Source organism: Salmo trutta, unplaced genomic scaffold (genome assembly GCF_901001165.1).
Source record: "Salmo trutta unplaced genomic scaffold, fSalTru1.1, whole genome shotgun sequence".
Taxonomy (NCBI): domain Eukaryota; kingdom Metazoa; phylum Chordata; class Actinopteri; order Salmoniformes; family Salmonidae; genus Salmo; species Salmo trutta.
In genome coordinates this window covers 37,705-56,553 of record NW_021822962.1, presented here as the reverse complement: position 1 = coordinate 56,553, position 18,849 = coordinate 37,705, and the positions used below count along the sequence as shown (strand labels likewise).

At 43.4% G+C, this 18,849-nt stretch overlaps 2 protein-coding genes across 2 annotated transcripts in view; one reads left to right on the top strand and one right to left on the bottom strand.

The window, feature by feature from the left end:
* The first annotated feature begins 147 nt into the window (after positions 1-147).
* LOC115187771 (putative ribosome-binding factor A, mitochondrial) lies at positions 148-2,785 on the top strand. The gene is made up of 7 exons (XM_029746796.1): positions 148-506; positions 780-810; positions 1,013-1,183; positions 1,488-1,600; positions 1,803-1,887; positions 1,983-2,032; positions 2,126-2,785. The coding sequence occupies exons 1-7, from the start codon at positions 262-264 to the stop codon at positions 2,496-2,498; spliced, it is 1,068 nt and encodes a 355-aa protein (XP_029602656.1). The 5' UTR covers positions 148-261; the 3' UTR covers positions 2,499-2,785.
* LOC115187772 (zinc finger protein ZFAT-like) overlaps positions 2,786-18,849 on the bottom strand; it is a 35,016-nt gene continuing 18,952 nt past the window's right edge. Inside the window, 16 exon segments of the mRNA XM_029746797.1 lie at positions 2,786-3,772; positions 3,972-4,117; positions 4,266-4,386; positions 4,477-4,601; positions 8,679-8,817; positions 9,025-9,113; positions 9,377-9,550; positions 11,224-11,373; positions 11,626-11,710; positions 11,846-12,078; positions 12,250-12,397; positions 12,399-12,448; positions 12,709-13,621; positions 14,213-14,576; positions 14,887-15,034; positions 15,625-15,807. Of these exon segments, the coding sequence (XP_029602657.1) occupies positions 3,545-3,772; positions 3,972-4,117; positions 4,266-4,386; positions 4,477-4,601; positions 8,679-8,817; positions 9,025-9,113; positions 9,377-9,550; positions 11,224-11,373; positions 11,626-11,710; positions 11,846-12,078; positions 12,250-12,397; positions 12,399-12,448; positions 12,709-13,621; positions 14,213-14,576; positions 14,887-15,034; positions 15,625-15,807 (3,296 nt within the window). The 3' untranslated portion in view covers positions 2,786-3,544.

Below are 18,849 nucleotides of genomic sequence, written 5' to 3'. Positions count from 1 at the left end.
AAATGTAATGAATACATACTACAGAATAGTAGGCAGATACACAGCCAATACAGTAGGTGGCGGCTTGCACCTATAACATTTGTTTGCCACAATACCAAAAAAAAAGAAGTAGCATTGACAACGATTGCTTCTGCCTTAACCCATTCTTCAGACAGACATTACTAGTTGCGCAGGGTGATGTTTATATACATGCTAGCTAGGAAGCTGGTGTGCGACCGAAGAAATCACTAGCTTTTTAAAGGTTTGAGTAACATATTGATCATGTTTGGAATTAATACATATTCAAGAGTAAAACAATGTCTAGTTGTTCAGCATTACGCGAGCAGTTGTATGGCTATGAAGAAACGGACCGGCGGCGGGGTCGAACTTGGTCCTCAGCATCGAGTCCATCATTTGAACTGCGAGCACCGTTCCGTCTCATCAGTTTGTCATGACAGAAGAGATTTTCACACTTCTTCCAAGTGTGCTGGTAAAAACCTGTTGAGGAAGTTTGTCAACAAAACAAAGTAAGAGAACGTTTTGGTAGCAAGCCCTGAGTTGTCTGATTTGATTCATCATGTCTTGCTTGCCTAGCTATCAAGTAATCCGCCGACTGAGCCTAGTAAATTAGTACTGCTAGCCTGTTTAGTCTGTTTGAGCCGTCATGTCAAATCCTTGTCACGCCAAACATGTTTGGCTTGACAATGACAGTTGTTGGCATGAGCACAAACGGATCAGGTACCAGGCTCCTCTTCTGCTATGACTTGAGTAACTTTTTCTAAATGACATGTCTTCAACAGGAAGAAGCTCTGGTATGAAACACCGCCCCAGGTTGGTACACTGTCTCATGTCATGATTTAGATTTGTAATTAGGCTTATTCTCAGCCTGGCCCCTTATCTGTTTGTGCAACGCCTGTTCTGTTGTTGTCATTGGCATACCAATTCCATAAGGAGTTGTCAAGACAGAAGAAACAGACTGGCACTCAGGCTTGCTGTATCCGGTTTCACACTTTAACCTTTGTAATTCTGACAGGGGCCACCGTCCAATCAGCTCAGTGCTCTAAAGCCACCTAAGAAACAAAGCCAAGGGGACAACATGCGCACCAGAGTCCTCAACTCCATCCTGTACAAGGCCATCACTGATCTACTGAGCTCCCCTGAAGTCAACTATGAGGTCTACAACTACAGTGTGGACATCTCCAGGGTAGGAATAACCTAGCCTGGGTGCCGGTGTGTTTGTGCATTCATGCCAACTCCCTGTCAATCATTGTCATGTTTGGCTGGACAATGACAGCATTGAGCACTTGCCGATCTGGGACCAGGCTAGGAAGTACTTCAGCTTGGTCTGAAATATTCAATGACATTTTGGTAATGCAAGGTAGCTTCATAAAAATGGTGCTATTATTGTGTACAGTTCCATTCTATCCCTCTCAGCACTGCCTGGACTGCGCCAAAATGCAAAGTCCTTCCGTTTGAGTTGTTATAATATTGCGTGTGTGTCACATCAGGTGTCACTGCCTGCAGACTTCTCTAGTTGCCGGGTCTATTGGAAAACCAGTGGTGTGTCAGAGAGGGATGACCAGATTCAGCAAGCACTGGACAAGAGCAGCCCTCGTATAAGGTAAGCACTCTCTCAGAAAATAGCAGTACTCTTCTCTTTCTGATGATTTTAGCCTGGTTCCAGATCTATGTGTTCTTGCCAACGGTCCATGTCAAGACAAAACATGACAAGGAGTTGGCAGGATAGCACACAGAGACTGACACTCAGGCTAGGTTGTTTCAGGATGATGTTAGAGAAAACCCCTGTGCTGCTCTGTTAACAGGTACCTCATTATGGCTCATCAAACCCTTGGTGGTGTCCCTCCTTTGGTTTTCATAAAGGATAAACAGTACGCAGCCATGTCTGAGGTAATTGGCATTTCATATTCATTAGAACACAAACAACATTCAACATTTTATGAAAGACTGCTGATGAACTTTGTGCTTGTGGACTGTACTGTTAGGTTGAAAACCTACTCAAGATGGCTGACTTTGGTCCTGAAGATGGACTGGGGTGAGAAACAATCTTTATGACGACTGGGGCTCAAATAGTAAATACAGTCAAGTGAGTTTTTGAAGTTGACTTAATACATCTAATATCTTACAGAGAACGACTGCATGTAGTGGAACCAGGACAGCCCACCACGTCTAAAAAACCTGTGCTGTTCGGGGTCGACCACGACGCTCTCAACAAGCAGATCCTGGACTACAAACTGAGGGTCAAAGACACTACCTCAAACACCCTGGCACCAGAGCTCACACTGCAGCAGCTGGAGGTGCTGGCAGAGTACAGGAAGCAGAAGATAATGGAGAAGAAGAAGAAGTCCAAACGGCCCGTTGATGATGACATCACTCCTAAGGAGTACCTTCTGTCCAGACACAGCCAGGGTCAGGAGAGGGAGGAGGACGACGGCCGGGCATTCAGCCAGGAAGACGACCAGGTCAGAGAACTCATGGCTGAGGAGAGCAGGAAGTCCTAGATCCTTAGTTGAAAAGGTGAAATGTCAGTGATGAAACATCACAATTTGTTATCCCGGGTATCATCTCCATCACAGACTTTCCTATTTGGAAGTCCAACTTGGGAGAGTCGTTCAAGTGGTTTGTTTCGCCGTCTGAACCTTGTATTTGTCACTTCCGACAGCATTGGAAGGCAACATGAATGACCAGTGTACTGGAGATCCACTCCTCTAACGTGTGTGTTTTGGTAGTTCTACACCAGAGATCAGACATGGGTGAATTGTTCATGTCAATAAACACTTTCAAGGTATTGAGTTTGTCATGATACGTTTAATTGTTCATTGACTAACATTCCAATAAGTGTAGAACTATTAGTCAACAGGATGGGGGGTGTACAGAAAAACATGATCAATCTAGTCCTATAAAGAATCCAGTCCTGTAAATGATCCGTTGTAAACATTAAAGGCACATCATGCCAAAACTGCAACTATGTTGTAAGCTAAGTAAGGCCGAGATGCAATCTGAAAAGGTGCTTGACATTTTAAAAGGTCATTTCCGATTAAGGCGACCTCTGCAGCGTTTACCTTGAATGTGATCTCTGTGAACGCGGTAACATAGCCTTTCAAAGGCTCATTGTCGACAGCGTTACAGATTGAATCCCGACATGAATATTTGAATTATCCACATTTTATTCCCTTACTAAATGACTTATACACTTGTATAAAAAGTACATTCCAAAATCTTGTTTTCTAAGAAAAGCCTTTGATATATTAAGTTGAATTAACATAAGGAAATGCTAATCACAGAGAAAAGGCATAAGCGATGAAATGATACATTTCAAGCCACTATGTTATTCCAATCAAAGCCATTGGAGATTGGTTGTGGGTTTCGTAGAGCAAGCCAGGGTGGAGTTCAATAGGGCACACTAGAAAAATGTCTAGCAACAGAACAATACAAATCTGTGTTCTAATTGGACAAGTTCAGGTAATATCTCCCTGTTTTCAAAATGTCTCCCACCTACTGAATGACCTGGGATGAAACTGTTGACTGCACCAACGCTCTGGCCTGCTCAGATAGATTCCACAGTATGCTCCTCGGTCTCCACAGCCTCTTGGACATAGACAATGAACTGGGAGGCGTCCTCTCCCTGAGTGTACACGGTGACCGTCTCCATGCCCTCCACATCATCAGACGACACCACCAGATGGTGCTCCTCACCCAGCTCCATGGAGGCTGCCTGCTGGAAGGGGTCCTGGATCATCACAGTGTGGGTCCCCTGCCCCTCCTCCTCAGTCACCTGGAAGATGGTGGAAAGAGGATTGGAATGTGTTGGAGTGGGATGTCCTAAATGGCAACATATTCCCTATTGACAAGGGCCCAAGCACCATATTCCCTTTTATAGTGCACTACGTTTGACCAGAGGGCCCTGGTCAAAAGTACTGCACTATTGGCACCCTATTCCCTTTATAGTGCACTACTTTTGACACTGCTCTTACCTGCTCCACCACGGTCACTCTGCCAGGGACCATGGCCACCATGGAGGCTGCTGTTGCATCATTAGACTCTGCCCCCAGCTCAATGATCTGCTGCAGGATGTTAACCGCTGTGGGATCCAGCCCTTCTGTGGTGGTCGCCACCACCCCTAAGCAGAGCATTCCAATACATTAAACACAGTGAGGGAAACCAAGGATATATCAACTCTTTGTCACTCTGTTGAATGTGGCTTGACAAGGAGCAATGGCGTTGGCAAGAGCACAAACAGATCTGGGACCAGGCTAACTTGTCCTAACCGTTCTCTGTGAACCTGAGGTCCTGGAGGGCTGACACGGCAGCTTCGGTCCCCTGAGGGTCCTCTGTCTCAGTGATGTGGAGGTACTGGGTAAGGGGCTCCTCCACCGACTGCTCCACCACCTCAGAACACACACACACACACACACAGTGTCTAGACATAGAAAAACATCTTAATATTGACCATATATATAGGAGACTATTAAACCTTACCTCCCATTGGTTGAGACCAAGCATGTCACTCTGAATCACTTTGAGGCCATGCTTGTTCTTCAGGTGTCTGTTCATCTCCCACTTGGTACCGTAAACATAGTCACACACGGGACACTTCACTCCACCTAGAGATACAGGACAGTCACACACAGGACACTTCACTCTACCTAGAGACACGGGACACTTCACTCCACCTAGAGATACAGGACAGTCTCACACGGGACACTTCACTCCACCTAGATATACAGGACAGTCTCACACGGGACACTTCACCTAGAGATACAGGACAGTCACACACAGGACACTTCACTCTACCTAGAGACACGGGACACTTCACTCCACCTAGAGATACAGGACAGTCTCACACGGGACACTTCACTCCACCTAGAGATACAGGACAGTCTCACACGGGACACTTCACTCCACCTAGATATACAGGACAGTCTCACACGGGACACTTCACTCCACCTAGATATACAGGAGTCTCACACGGGACACTTCACTCCACCTAGATATACAGGACAGTTTCACACGGGACACTTCACTCCACCTAGAGATACAGGACAGTCACACACAGGACACTTCACTCTACCTAGAGATACAGGACAGTCACACACAGGACACTTCACTCTACCTAGAGACACGGGACACTTCACTCCACCTAGAGATACAGGACAGTCTCACACGGGACACTTCACTCCACCTAGATATACAGGACAGTCTCACACGGGACACTTCACCTAGAGATACAGGACAGTCACACACAGGACACTTCACTCCACCTAGAGATACAGGACAGTCACACACAGGACACTTCACTCTACCTAGAGATACAGGACAGTCACACACAGGACACTTCACTCTACCTAGAGACACGGGACACTTCACTCCACCTAGAGATACAGGACAGTCTCACACGGGACACTTCACTCCACCTAGATATACAGGACAGTCTCACACGGGACACTTCACCTAGAGATACAGGACAGTCACACACAGGACACTTCACTCTACCTAGAGACACGGGACACTTCACTCCACCTAGAGATACAGGACAGTCTCACACGGGACACTTCACTCCACCTAGATATACAGGACAGTCTCACACGGGACACTTCACCTAGAGATACAGGACAGTCACACACAGGACACTTCACTCTACCTAGAGACACGGGACACTTCACTCCACCTAGAGATACAGGACAGTCTCACACGGGACACTTCACTCCACCTAGAGATACAGGACAGTCTCACACGGGACACTTCACTCCACCTAGATATACAGGACAGTCTCACACGGGACACTTCACTCCACCTAGATATACAGGAGTCTCACACGGGACACTTCACTCCACCTAGATATACAGGACAGTTTCACACGGGACACTTCACTCCACCTAGAGATACAGGACAGTCACACACAGGACACTTCACTCTACCTAGAGATACAGGACAGTCACACACAGGACACTTCACTCTACCTAGAGACACGGGACACTTCACTCCACCTAGAGATACAGGACAGTCTCACACGGGACACTTCACTCCACCTAGATATACAGGACAGTCTCACACGGGACACTTCACCTAGAGATACAGGACAGTCACACACAGGACACTTCACTCCACCTAGAGATATAGGACAGTCACACACAGGACACTTCACTCTACCTAGAGACACGGGACACTTCACTCCACCTAGAGATACAGGACAGTCTCACACGGGACACTTCACTCCACCTAGAGATACAGGACAGTCTCACACGGGACACTTCACTCCACCTAGAGATACAGGACAGTCTCACACGGGACACTTCACTCCACCTAGAGATACAGGACAGTCTCACACGGGACACTTCACTCCACCTAGATATACAGGACAGTCTCACACGGGACACTTCACTCCACCTAGATATACAGGACAGTTTCACACGGGACACTTCACTCCACCTAGAGATACAGGACAGTCTCACACGGGACACTTCACTCCACCTAGAGATACAGGACAGTCTCACACGGGACACTTCACTCCACCTAGAGATACAGGACAGTCTCACACAGGACACTTCACTCCACCTAGAGATACAGGACAGTCACACACGGGACACTTCATTCCACCTAGAGATACAGGACAGTCTCACACGGGACACTACCTGGTTGGAGAGAGACGTGTACCAAAGCACTTGTATTAGTAATTGAATAAGAACATTTTCATAGGGAACAGAAACAGTGTGCAGGTTTCTCCTCTGTTTTTACTGAGGAAAGACCGATTCCAGGTCCTATGTTTTACTGAGGAAAGACCGATTCCAGGTCCTCTGTTTTTCTGATGAAAGGCCGATTCCAGGTCCTCTGTTTTACTGAGGAAAGGCCGATTCCAGGTCCTCTGTTTTACTGAGGAAAGGCCGATTACAGGTCCTCTGTTTTACTAAAGAAAAGCCGATTCCAGGTCCTCTGTTTTACTGAGGAAAGGCCGATTCCAGGTCCTCTGTTTTTACTGAGGAAAGGCCGATTCCAGGTCCTCTGTTTTTACTGAGGAAAGGCCGATTCCAGGTCCTCTGTTTTTACTGAGGAAAGGCCGATTCCAGGTCCTCTGTTTTTACTGAGGAAAGGCCGATTCCAGGTCCTCTGTTTTTACTGAGGAAAGGCCGATTCCAGGTCCTCTGTTTTTACTGAGGAAAGGCCGATTCCAGGTCCTCTGTTTTTACTGAGGAAAGGCCGATTCCAGGTCCTCTGTTTTACTGAGGAAAGGCCGATTCCAGGTCCTCTGTTTTACTGAGGAAAGGCCGATTCCAGGTCCTCTGTTTTACTGAGGAAAGGCCGATTCCAGGTCCTCTGTTTTACTGAGGAAAGGCCGATTCCAGGTCCTCTGTTTTACTGAGGAAAGGCCGATTCCAGGTCCTCTGTTTTACTGAGGAAAGGCCGATTCCAGGTCCTCTGTTTCACTGAGGAAAGGCCGATTCCAGGTCCTCTGTTTTACTGAGGAAAGCCAGATTCCAGGTCCTCTGTTTTACTGCGGAAAGCCCGATTCCAGGTACTCTGTTTTACTGAGGAAAGGCCGATTCCAGGTCCTCTGTTTTACTGCGGAAAGGCCGATTCCAGGTCCTCTGTTTTACTGACGAAAGGCCGATTCCAGGTCCTCTGTTTTACTGACGAAAGGCCGATTCCAGGTCCTCTGTTTTACTGAGGAAAGGCCGATTCCAGGTCCTCTGTTTTACTGACGAAAGGCCGATTCCAGGTCCTCTGTTTTACTGACGAAAGGCCGATTCCAGGTACTCTGTTTTACTGACGAAAGGCCGATTCCAGGTCCTCTGTTTTACTGACGAAAGGCCGATTCCAGGTCCTCTGTTTTACTGAGGAAAGGCCGATTCCAGGTCCTCTGTTTTACTGACGAAAGGCCGATTCCAGGTCCTCTGTTTTACTGACGAAAGGCCGATTCCAGGTCCTCTGTTTTACTGACGAAAGGCCGATTCCAGGTCCTCTGTTTTACTGAGGAAAGGCCGATTCCAGGTCCTCTGTTTTACTGACGAAAGGCCGATTCCAGGTCCTCTGTTTTACTGACGAAAGGCCGATTCCAGGTACTCTGTTTTACTGACGAAAGGCCGATTCCAGGTCCTCTGTTTTACTGACGAAAGGCCGATTCCAGGTCCTCTGTTTTACTGAGGAAAGGCCGATTCCAGGTCCTCTGTTTTACTGACGAAAGGCCGATTCCAGGTCCTCTGTTTTGGAGATGGGTCTACTGGAACTGACATGACTGATTTTATTTAACTAGGCAAGTCAGTTAAGAACAAATTCTTATTTACAATGACGGCCTACCAAAAGGCAAAAGACCTCCCGCGGGATTGGGATTGAAAAAATATCAATATAGGACAAAACACACCATGACAAGAGACCACACAACATAAAGAGAGACCTAACACAACAACATAGCAAGGCAGCAACACATGACAACACAACATGGTAGCAACACAAAACAGGGTACAAACATTATTGGGCACAGACAACAGCACAAAGGGCAAGAAGGTAGAGACAACTATTTGTTTTCCCTATTAAACTTAGTTGAATGCATTGACTAAGTCTTTCTGGATAAGAGCATCTGCTAAATGTTAATATATATGTAAATGTGGATTCTGGTTGGAACAGTATGATCTCCACAAATGTATTGTCCATTCCAGAGATCGGTGTGTCTCTGCTGAGCGACTCACCTTGCTGCTCCACAGCCTCAGAGGTGGCTGGCCCAGGCCCTGCGTTACAGTACTCCTGGTTGGGGTGCTTCTTGCTGTAATGTCTCTTCAGGGGTCCTGCTATGTTACAGGAGTAGTGACAGTGGCCGCAGCGGTAGGGCTGTGGAAAACACATTTCAACTGGCTTCCAACAATAATGAAGACTAGAAAGGGTCCTTTTACTGAAGGAACATTGTGCGCTCCCTTAAACTGTCCAAATGTATTTTATGGTAGTGGAAGTTTAACTTGTTAGAGGCTGGTGTTGATACATTGATGCTAGTGACTGTATTATAAAAGCTTTATATAGAGACAGCCCTCTTCTGATTACCTTGAAAGAGGCGTGCTGCTCCATGTGTCGTACCAGTAGAGGTTTCTGTGCAGCGCTGTAATCACACTCTGTACATTTGAACTGCTTACCTACAGTATGGAGGGACAGAGACAGGATGATAATACTCACCTGCTGGTTAGTACAGTCAAAGATAAGACTTCAATGTTAACTACCCCCACTAGATCCCAAATGGCACCCTATTCCATATATAGTGCACTACTATTGACCAGAGCCCTATATAGTGCACTACTTTTGACCAGGAACTCTGGTCAAAAGTAGTGCACTATATAGGGAACAGCGTACCATTTGGGACTCACCCTAGATCTCAAAGCGTTTGTGGGTTTTCTCTCACCGTCCTCTGTGTGCATCAGCTTGTGGCTCTTCAGAGTGACCTTGGACTTGAACTTCTTGCCACACATGTCACACAGGTGTGTCTTCTCCGTGGTGTGTCTGCTCATGTGGGCCTTCAGGTTGCTCTTACTGCGGCTGGCGTAGTCACACAGGGAACACTTGAAGGGCTTCACTCCTAACAGGGGGAAGAGATACAGTGGCTTTTACATTTGTCATTTAGCAGATACTCTTATCCAGAGGCATTTACAGTCAGTAGTCATTTAGCAGACACTCTTATCCAGAGGCATTTACAGTCAGTAGTCATTTAGCAGACACTCTTATCCAGAGGCATTTATAGTCAGTAGTCATTTAGCAGACACTCTTATCCAGAGGCATTTATAGTCAGTAGTCATTTAGCAGACACTCTTATCCAGAGGGATTTACAGTCAGTAGTCATTTAGCAGACACTCTTATCCAGAGGCATTTACAGACAGTAGTCATTTCGCAGACACTCTTATCCAGAGGCATTTACAGTCAGTAGTCATTTAGCAGACACTCTTATCCAGAGAGATTTACAGTCAGTAGTCATTTAGCAGACACTCTTATCCAGAGGCATTTACAGTCAGTAGTCATTTAGCAGACACTCTTATCCAGAGGCATTTATAGTCAGTAGTCATTTAGCAGACACTCTTATCCAGAGGGATTTACAGTCAGTAGTCATTTAGCAGACACTCTTATCCAGAGGCATTTACAGTCAGTAGTCATTTAGCAGACACTCTTATCCAGAGGCATTTACAGTCAGTAGTCATTTAGGAGACACTCTTATCCAGAGGCATTTACAGACAGTAGTCATTTAGCAGACACTCTTATCCAGAGGGATTTACAGACAGTGCATTCAACTAAGGTAGGTAGAACAACCACATATCACAGCGATAAGACAACCACACATCACAGCGATAAGACAACCACACATCACAGCGATAAGACAACCACACATCACAGCGATAAGACAACCACACATCACAGCGATAAGACAACCACACATCACAGCGATAAGACAACCACACATCACAGCGATAAGACAACCACACATCACAGCGATAAGACAACCACACATCACAGCGATAAGACAACCACACATCACAGCGATAAGACAACCACACATCACAGCGATAAGACAACCACACATCACAGCGATAAGACAACCACATATCACAGTGATAAGACAACCACACATCACAGCGATAAGACAACCACACATCACAGCGATAAGACAACCACACATCACAGCGATAAGACAACCACACATCACAGCGATAAGACAACCACACATCACAGCGATAAGACAACCACACATCACAGCGAATAAGACAACCACACATCACAGCGATAAGACAACCACACATCACAGCGATAAGACAACCACACATCACAGCGATAAGACAACCACACATCACAGCGATAAGACAACCACACATCACAGCGATAAGACAACCACACATCACAGCGATAAGACAACCACACATCACAGCGATAAGACAACCACATATCACAGTGATAAGACAACCACACATCACAGCGATAAGACAACCACACATCACAGCGATAAGACAACCACACATCACAGTGATAAGGCAACCACACATCACAGCGATAAGACAACCACACATCACAGCGATAAGACAACCACACATCACATTCGTTGCAAGTAAAACTTTCCTCTAAAAAGTTAAGTGTGGTAGTTGCTATTGCCTTTTAAAAGGTGTAGAAAACCACTTCGGGCCACCTCAGAGTCCAAAAGTAGAACGCATTATAGGGAATAGGATGGCATTTGGTACGCAGTCTAATGAGTTTGATTGATTGTCCTACCTTGGTGAGCCCAGATGTGCTGCTGCAGATCAGCTCCGTTCCTCATGAAGTAGCTGTCACAGTAAGGACACTTAGACGCTCTCTTCCCGATCAAGCCCTTCATCTGCACCCTCACCCCAAGCGCCTCAGAGATGGTGTTCATCGGCGTATCTGCAGATAAGAGCGAGTTTTACCTACATAGCCAGCGTCCTGTCCAGAGGCTGTACATTAAAGCTGCCTCAAGATTCAGAAACAGGACCGGCTCCTGCCCTATGGGCCGTTCTGGCTCGGACAAGGCTTATTTACCTTCATGCCTGGCTCCAATCAGGAAATGGGTATGAGATTTTGGATTTAAACATCATTAAAGCTCTGCTGTTGTAATAGAACACCAAACAAAGATTGGGCTTAGTTCTGGTCTCTTACCTGGATGAAAGTTCTTGATATGATGCTTCAGTTTATCTTCAGTGAACGTTTCCTCACACACAGGGCAAGCAAAGCTTCTCTTCTCCTTAATATTGGATTCAATTGATGATGTTAAGAGTCAACAAACAAACATTTCAATGTAATAATGATCAGATTATGTGACTGCCTTTGGGCCCTGGTCAAAAGTAGGGTTCCATTTGGGCCCCAGCCCCAGACTCACGTTATCAAAGTGTGTTTTGAGGTGGGCCTGCAGCTTGTACTTGTCAGGTGTGCAGTACTGACAGTGTTCCATGGGACACTGAAGCAGGATGTTACTGTGTCTCTGGATCAGATGTCGCTTCAGACAGTTCTTGGTGATGGAAGAATAGCTGCACTGGGTACAGTAATGTAGATGCTCTTTTGTGTGAGTACGCACATGCATGTTGTAGTGGACTTGGTACCAGAAGAGCTTTCCTAGACAGGGAACAAAAAAACATATGGCTAAAAAAACAGCTGGTTTACAGATGAATTACAAACACAGGAAATGATGAAATAGCTGAAATTACAAACTCTTGTAAAAATGCAACTTATACTGCTAGAATAAAATGATTTCTATGTCAATATATTTGCGTGATATATTCTTACCACAGTATTCACATTCCAGGTCCCCGTATACTTTTCGGATTCTGTCAAAGACAACCATGTTCAGCTGCCTTTTCTGCAATTTATCTAGAATCTGTTGGAAAGCGCTCCTCTCCTCCGTTGTGCCATCTTCTCCTTGTGGGCCAGCTGAAGCATTTGTTTGACCTATGACCTCCCCCTGAATCAGAACCAAAGACCGGAGAGTCTCCTCAACATGACCTTGTGATGTTGATGAAGAGCCTTTGTCTTCTTCTGGATGCTGCTGGTGGCCCATTGACTCCTCCTTGCCTGAAGGCTTTTCTACCAAAGTGTCTTGTTCAGCCACAATGACGTTATTCTCCCCATGAGGCTTGTCTTCCTCCACCAGTGTCTTATCAGGTCTCTCCTCACGGATTACTTCCTGGGTCGTGCCTTTGCTTGCTGTCTGGGTTTGTTCAGGACTGATTGGCTCAGTTCTGTCTTGTAGAGTCTCAGTCTCTTGTGCAGGTTGGTTCAACACGCATGTCTCTACAGTCTGCTCCTCAGGGCCCGGATCAGGGACCACCTGTTCCTCCCCCTCCCCCAGCCCCTCTCCCAGCCCCTCTCCCTGTTCCTCCCCCTCTCCCAGTCCTTCCTCCTGTTCTTCTCCCTCCCCCTCCTCCTGTTCCTCTGAAGGGTCACCAGCGAGGGCCTCCTCCTGTTCCTCTGAAGGGTCACCAGTGAGGGCCTCCTCCTGTTCCTCTGAAGGGTCACCAGTGAGGGCCTCCTCCTGTTCCTCTGAAGGGTTACCAGCGAGGGCCTCCTCCTGTTCCTCTGAAGGGTCACCAGCGAGGGCCTCCACCTGTTCCTCTGAAGGGTCACCAGCGAGGGCCGCCTCCTGTTCCTCTGAAGGGTCACCAGCGAGGGCCTCCTCCTGCTCCTCTGAAGGGTCACCAGCGAGGGCCTCCTCCTCCTCCTGCTGGGCGTTGAGTAGAGATAGCTCCTCAGCCATCCTGATCTCATCTTGTCTCAGCATCTCTCTCTTGATGTCGTCCCCCGGCTCCAGCAGACAGAAGCTGCTGTTGATGGACTCTGAGAACCCAGCCGCCTCCTCTGACTCTGGGTGAGCCTCCTTCAGGTGGGCCTTCAGCCGCACGGAGCTGACAAACTTCTGCTGGCAGGCGGCACACACGTAGAGGAAGGGATGCTTGCGGACGTGAGCCTGGAGAGCCTGGAACTTGGTGCAGCCGTGGTCACACAGCTCGCAGCCAAACGGCCTCTCACTACCGTGGACCATCATGTGGCGGTCACGGTCCAGCTCGTTCTTGAACTTGCGGTCGCAGATCTGGCAGTCGTAGAGGAGCTGCCGCTTGCCTTCTCTGGTCTGTAGACTGTACTCATGGTACGAGTCCTTCACCTTCATAATAATACATGTTATTAATAACTACATCAATAAGATCTCATAATACATGTTATTAATAACTACATCAATAGGATCTCATAATACATGTTATTAATAACTACATCAATAGGATCTCATAATAATACATGTTATTAATAACTACATCAATAAGATCTCATAATAATACATGTTATCAATAAGATCTCATAATAATACGTTATTAATAACAACATCAATAAGATCTCATAATACATGTTATTAATAATTACATCAATAAGATCTCATAATAATACATGTTATTAATAACTACATCAATAAGATCTCATAATACATGTTATTAATAACTACATCAATAAGATCTCATAATAATACATGTTATTAATAACTACATCAATAAGATCATAATACATGTTATTAATAAGATCTCATAATAATACATGTTATTAATAACTACATCAATAAGATCTCATAATAATACATGTTATTAATAACTACATCAATAAGATCATAATAATACATGTTATTAACAACTACACCAATAAGATCTCATAATAAAGACAGTATAAAGGCATATGATAGATTTTTAAAAAGAGAGCGCTCCTTCACCTTCTTGTCCTCTAGGTCGTGGCTCTCCCTCATGTGTTTGAGCAGGTTCTTGACATCAGAGTACTTCTTCTTGCAGAAGAGACAGTGCTGCTTGATCTTGTGGTGAACTCTCTCCACGTGCACCTTGAGGTGGCCCTTGCTGAGGCACTGGAAGGAGCAGTGTTCACAGCTGAACTTCTCTCCCGTGTGCTTGCGCATGTGAACGCTGAGGTTGGCTTTGATGGCACTGGCGTAGTCGCAGTGTGGGCACTTGAAGGGTTTCTCGTTGGTGTGGGTTCGCAGATGGGCCTGCAAGGAGTGGCGGAACTTGAAGACCTTGTTGCAGTATTCGCAGGTGAAGATCTTCAACTGGGTCTGTCCTATTCTGTATGAACGAGGAATGTTGCAATACACATACAGTAGAACCAAATATGTGTTGCTGTTTTTCCAAAGTAACTTGCCAAAATTCTATTTGAGCTACAGCAAAAACATGATGTTTGTATCTACAGTAACAATGCTGAAATCTGTTGTTGACACATCCATTAAAGTGTTACATATAGTAGCCTAGACTATGACATACTGTAGACTACATTGATTCAGTTCACTCAAGACATCATTATGTTTATTAATGCCACAATACAGTCTGGGTACTTTATCTTCAACTGCTGTGTGGTGTACAACCCAAATGTCTGTACCTGTTTGACTTTAATGGCACTTCATAAGCAGCTTGTTGTATGGAATATTCTTGAAATCCTCTCTTCTGTCCTGCCTCCTGAGGGTCTGTGTCTGCTGTAGCAACCGGCTCTGCCGGGGTGGCCTCGATCGGCACTATCCTTGTGGCACCTAAATAAACAAATACACAGACAGAAAAACAGATAAACGTTTATACAAGTCATCGGGAATACATAGACTATAAACTTTCCTGATTTTTCATACATAAAACTCTGAAAATGTACCATCAGCAACAGTGTGAATCTATACTTTTCTGGATAAAATCTGAAGATCCTCTGGTTGATCCATGTGCGTACCCAATGGCACCGTATTCCCTACACCCTATTCCCTATGGGCCCTGGTCAAAAGTAGCACACCATGTAGGTAGTAGGGTGCCATTTGGGGCGCATCCATAATATAGTTGTAGCTTACCAGGAAGTGTCTCATGAGTGGTCAGAACCACACTGATGATAATGTAGTTGTAACTTACCAGGAAGTGCCTCATGAGTGGTCAGAACCACACTGATGATAATGTAGTTGTAACTTACCAGGAAGTGCCTCATGAGTGGTCAGAACCACACTGATGATAATGTAGTTGTAACTTACCAGGAAGTGCCTCATGAGCGGTCAGAACCACACTGATGATAATGTAGTTGTAACTTACCAGGAAGTGCCTCATGAGCAGTCAGAACCACACTGGTGATAATGTAGTTGTAACTTACCAGGAAGTGCCTCATGAGCGGTCAGAACCACACTGATGATGGGGTTCTTGGTGCCTCCTGCTGGTTCCTGCTCCTTCACAAGGGAAACCTTCTCAGAGCGGAGTGGCCGTGGCCTCTTTGAGCTTCTCTCCCTATCCTCCTCTTTGCCTTCTGCTGCGCGAGGTTCAGCCTCAAACTCTTTGTCTGTGGGGGAGAGATTATGAAAACTAAGCATCAATCAATAAAACAGAGCAGATATACATTTAGATGGTGAACATATGGGTAGACATTTAGATGGTGAACATATATAGACATTTAGATGGTGAACATATAGATATAGACATTTAGATGGTATAGATATAGACATTTAGATGGTGAACATATTGATATAGGCATTTAGATGGTGAACATATTGATATAGACATTTAGATGGTGAACATATTGATATAGGCATTTAGATGGTGAACATATAGATATAGACATTTAGATGGTGAACATACGGATATAGACATTTAGATGGTGAACATATGGATATAGACATTTAGATGGTGAACATATAGATATAGACATTTAGATGGTGAACATATAGATATAGACATTTAGATGGTGAACATATAGATATAGACATTTAGATGGTGAACATATAGATATAGACATTTAGATGGTGAACATACAGATATAGGCATTTAGATGGTGAACATATGGATATAGACATTTAGATGGTGAACATATTGATATAGACATTTAGATGGTGAACATATTGATATAAACATTTAGATGGTGAACATATTGATATAGACATTTAGATGGTGAACATATGGATATAGATATTTAGATGGTGAAGATATAGACATTTAGATGGTGAACATATTGATATAGACATTTAGATGGTGAACATATAGATATAGACATTTAGATGGTGAACATATGGATATAGGCATTTAGATGGTGAACATATAGATATAGGCATTTAGATGGTGAACATATGAATATAGGCATTTAGATGGTGAACATATAGATATAGACATTTAGATGGTGAACATACGGATATAGACATTTAGATGGTGAACATACGGATATAGGCATTTAGATGGTGAACATATATATAGACATTTAGATGGTGAACATATAGATATAGACATTTAGATGGTGAACATATAGATATAGACATTTAGATGGTATAGATATAGACATTTAGATGGTGAACATATAGATATAGTCATTTAGATGGTGAACATATAGATATAGACATTTAGATGGTGAACATATAGATATAGACATTTAGATGGTGAACATATAGATATAGACATTTAGATGGTGAACATACGGATATAGACATTTAGATGGTGAACATATTGATATAGGCATTTAGATGGTGAACATACGGATATAGACATTTAGATGGTGAACATATAGATATAGACATTTAGATGGTATAGATATAGACATTTAGATGGTGAACATATTGATATAGGCATTTAGATGGTGAACATACGGATATAGACATTTAGATGGTGAACATATTGATATAGGCATTTAGATGGTGAACATACGGATATAGACATTTAGATGGTGAACATATTGATATAGGCATTTAGATGGTGAACATACGGATATAGACATTTAGATGGTGAACATATATAGACATTTAGATGGTGAACATATTGATATAGGCATTTAGATGGTGAACATATTGATATAGACATTTAGATGGTGAACATATTGATATAGGCATTTAGATGGTGAACATATAGATATAGACATTTAGATGGTGAACATACGGATATAGACATTTAGATGGTGAACATATGGATATAGACATTTAGATGGTGAACATATAGATATAGACATTTAGATGGTGAACATATAGATATAGACATTTAGATGGTGAACATATAGATATAGACATTTAGATGGTGAACATATAGATATAGGCATTTAGATGGTGAACATATGGATATAGACATTTAGATGGTGAACATATTGATATAGACATTTAGATGGTGAACTTATTGATATAGACATTTAGATGGTGAACATATGGATATAGATATTTAGATGGTGAACATATGGATATAGATATTTAGATGGTGAACATATAGATATAGACATTTAGATGGTGAACATATAGATATAGACATTTAGATGGTGAACATATAGATATAGACATTTAGATGGTGAACATATAGATATAGGCATTTAGATGGTGAACATATGGATATAGACATTTAGATGGTGAACATATTGATATAGACATTTAGATGGTGAACTTATTGATATAGACATTTAGATGGTGAACATATGGATATAGATATTTAGATGGTGAACATATAGATATAGACATTTAGATGGTGAACATATGGATATAGACATTTAGATGGTGAACATATAGATATAGGCATTTAGATGGTGAACATATGGATATAGACATTTAGATGGTGAACATATGGATATAGACATTTAGATGGTGAACATATAGATATAGGCATTTAGATGGTGAACATATGGATATAGACATTTAGATGGTGAACATATTGATATAGACATTTAGATGGTGAACTTATTGATATAGACATTTAGATGGTGAACATATGGATATAGATATTTAGATGGTGAACATATGGATATAGATATTTAGATGGTGAACATATAGATATAGACATTTAGATGGTGAACATATAGATATAGACATTTAGATGGTGAACATATAGATATAGACATTTAGATGGTGAACATATAGATATAGGCATTTAGATGGTGAACATATGGATATAGACATTTAGATGGTGAACATATTGATATAGACATTTAGATGGTGAACTTATTGATATAGACATTTAGATGGTGAACATATGGATATAGATATTTAGATGGTGAACATATGGATATAGACATTTAGATGGTGAACATATAGATATAGACATTTAGATGGTGAACATATGGATATAGGCATTTAGATGGTGAACATATAGATATAGGCATTTAGATGGTGAACATATGGATATAGGCATTTAGATGGTGAACATATAGATATAGACATTTAGATGGTGAACATACGGATATAGGCATTTAGATGGTGAACATATAGATATAGACATTTAGATGGTGAACATATAGATATAGACATTTAGATGGTGAACATATTGATATAGGCATTTAGATGGTGAACGTACGGATATAGACATTTAGATGGTGAACATATAGATATAGACATTTAGATGGTGAACATATGGATATAGGCATTTA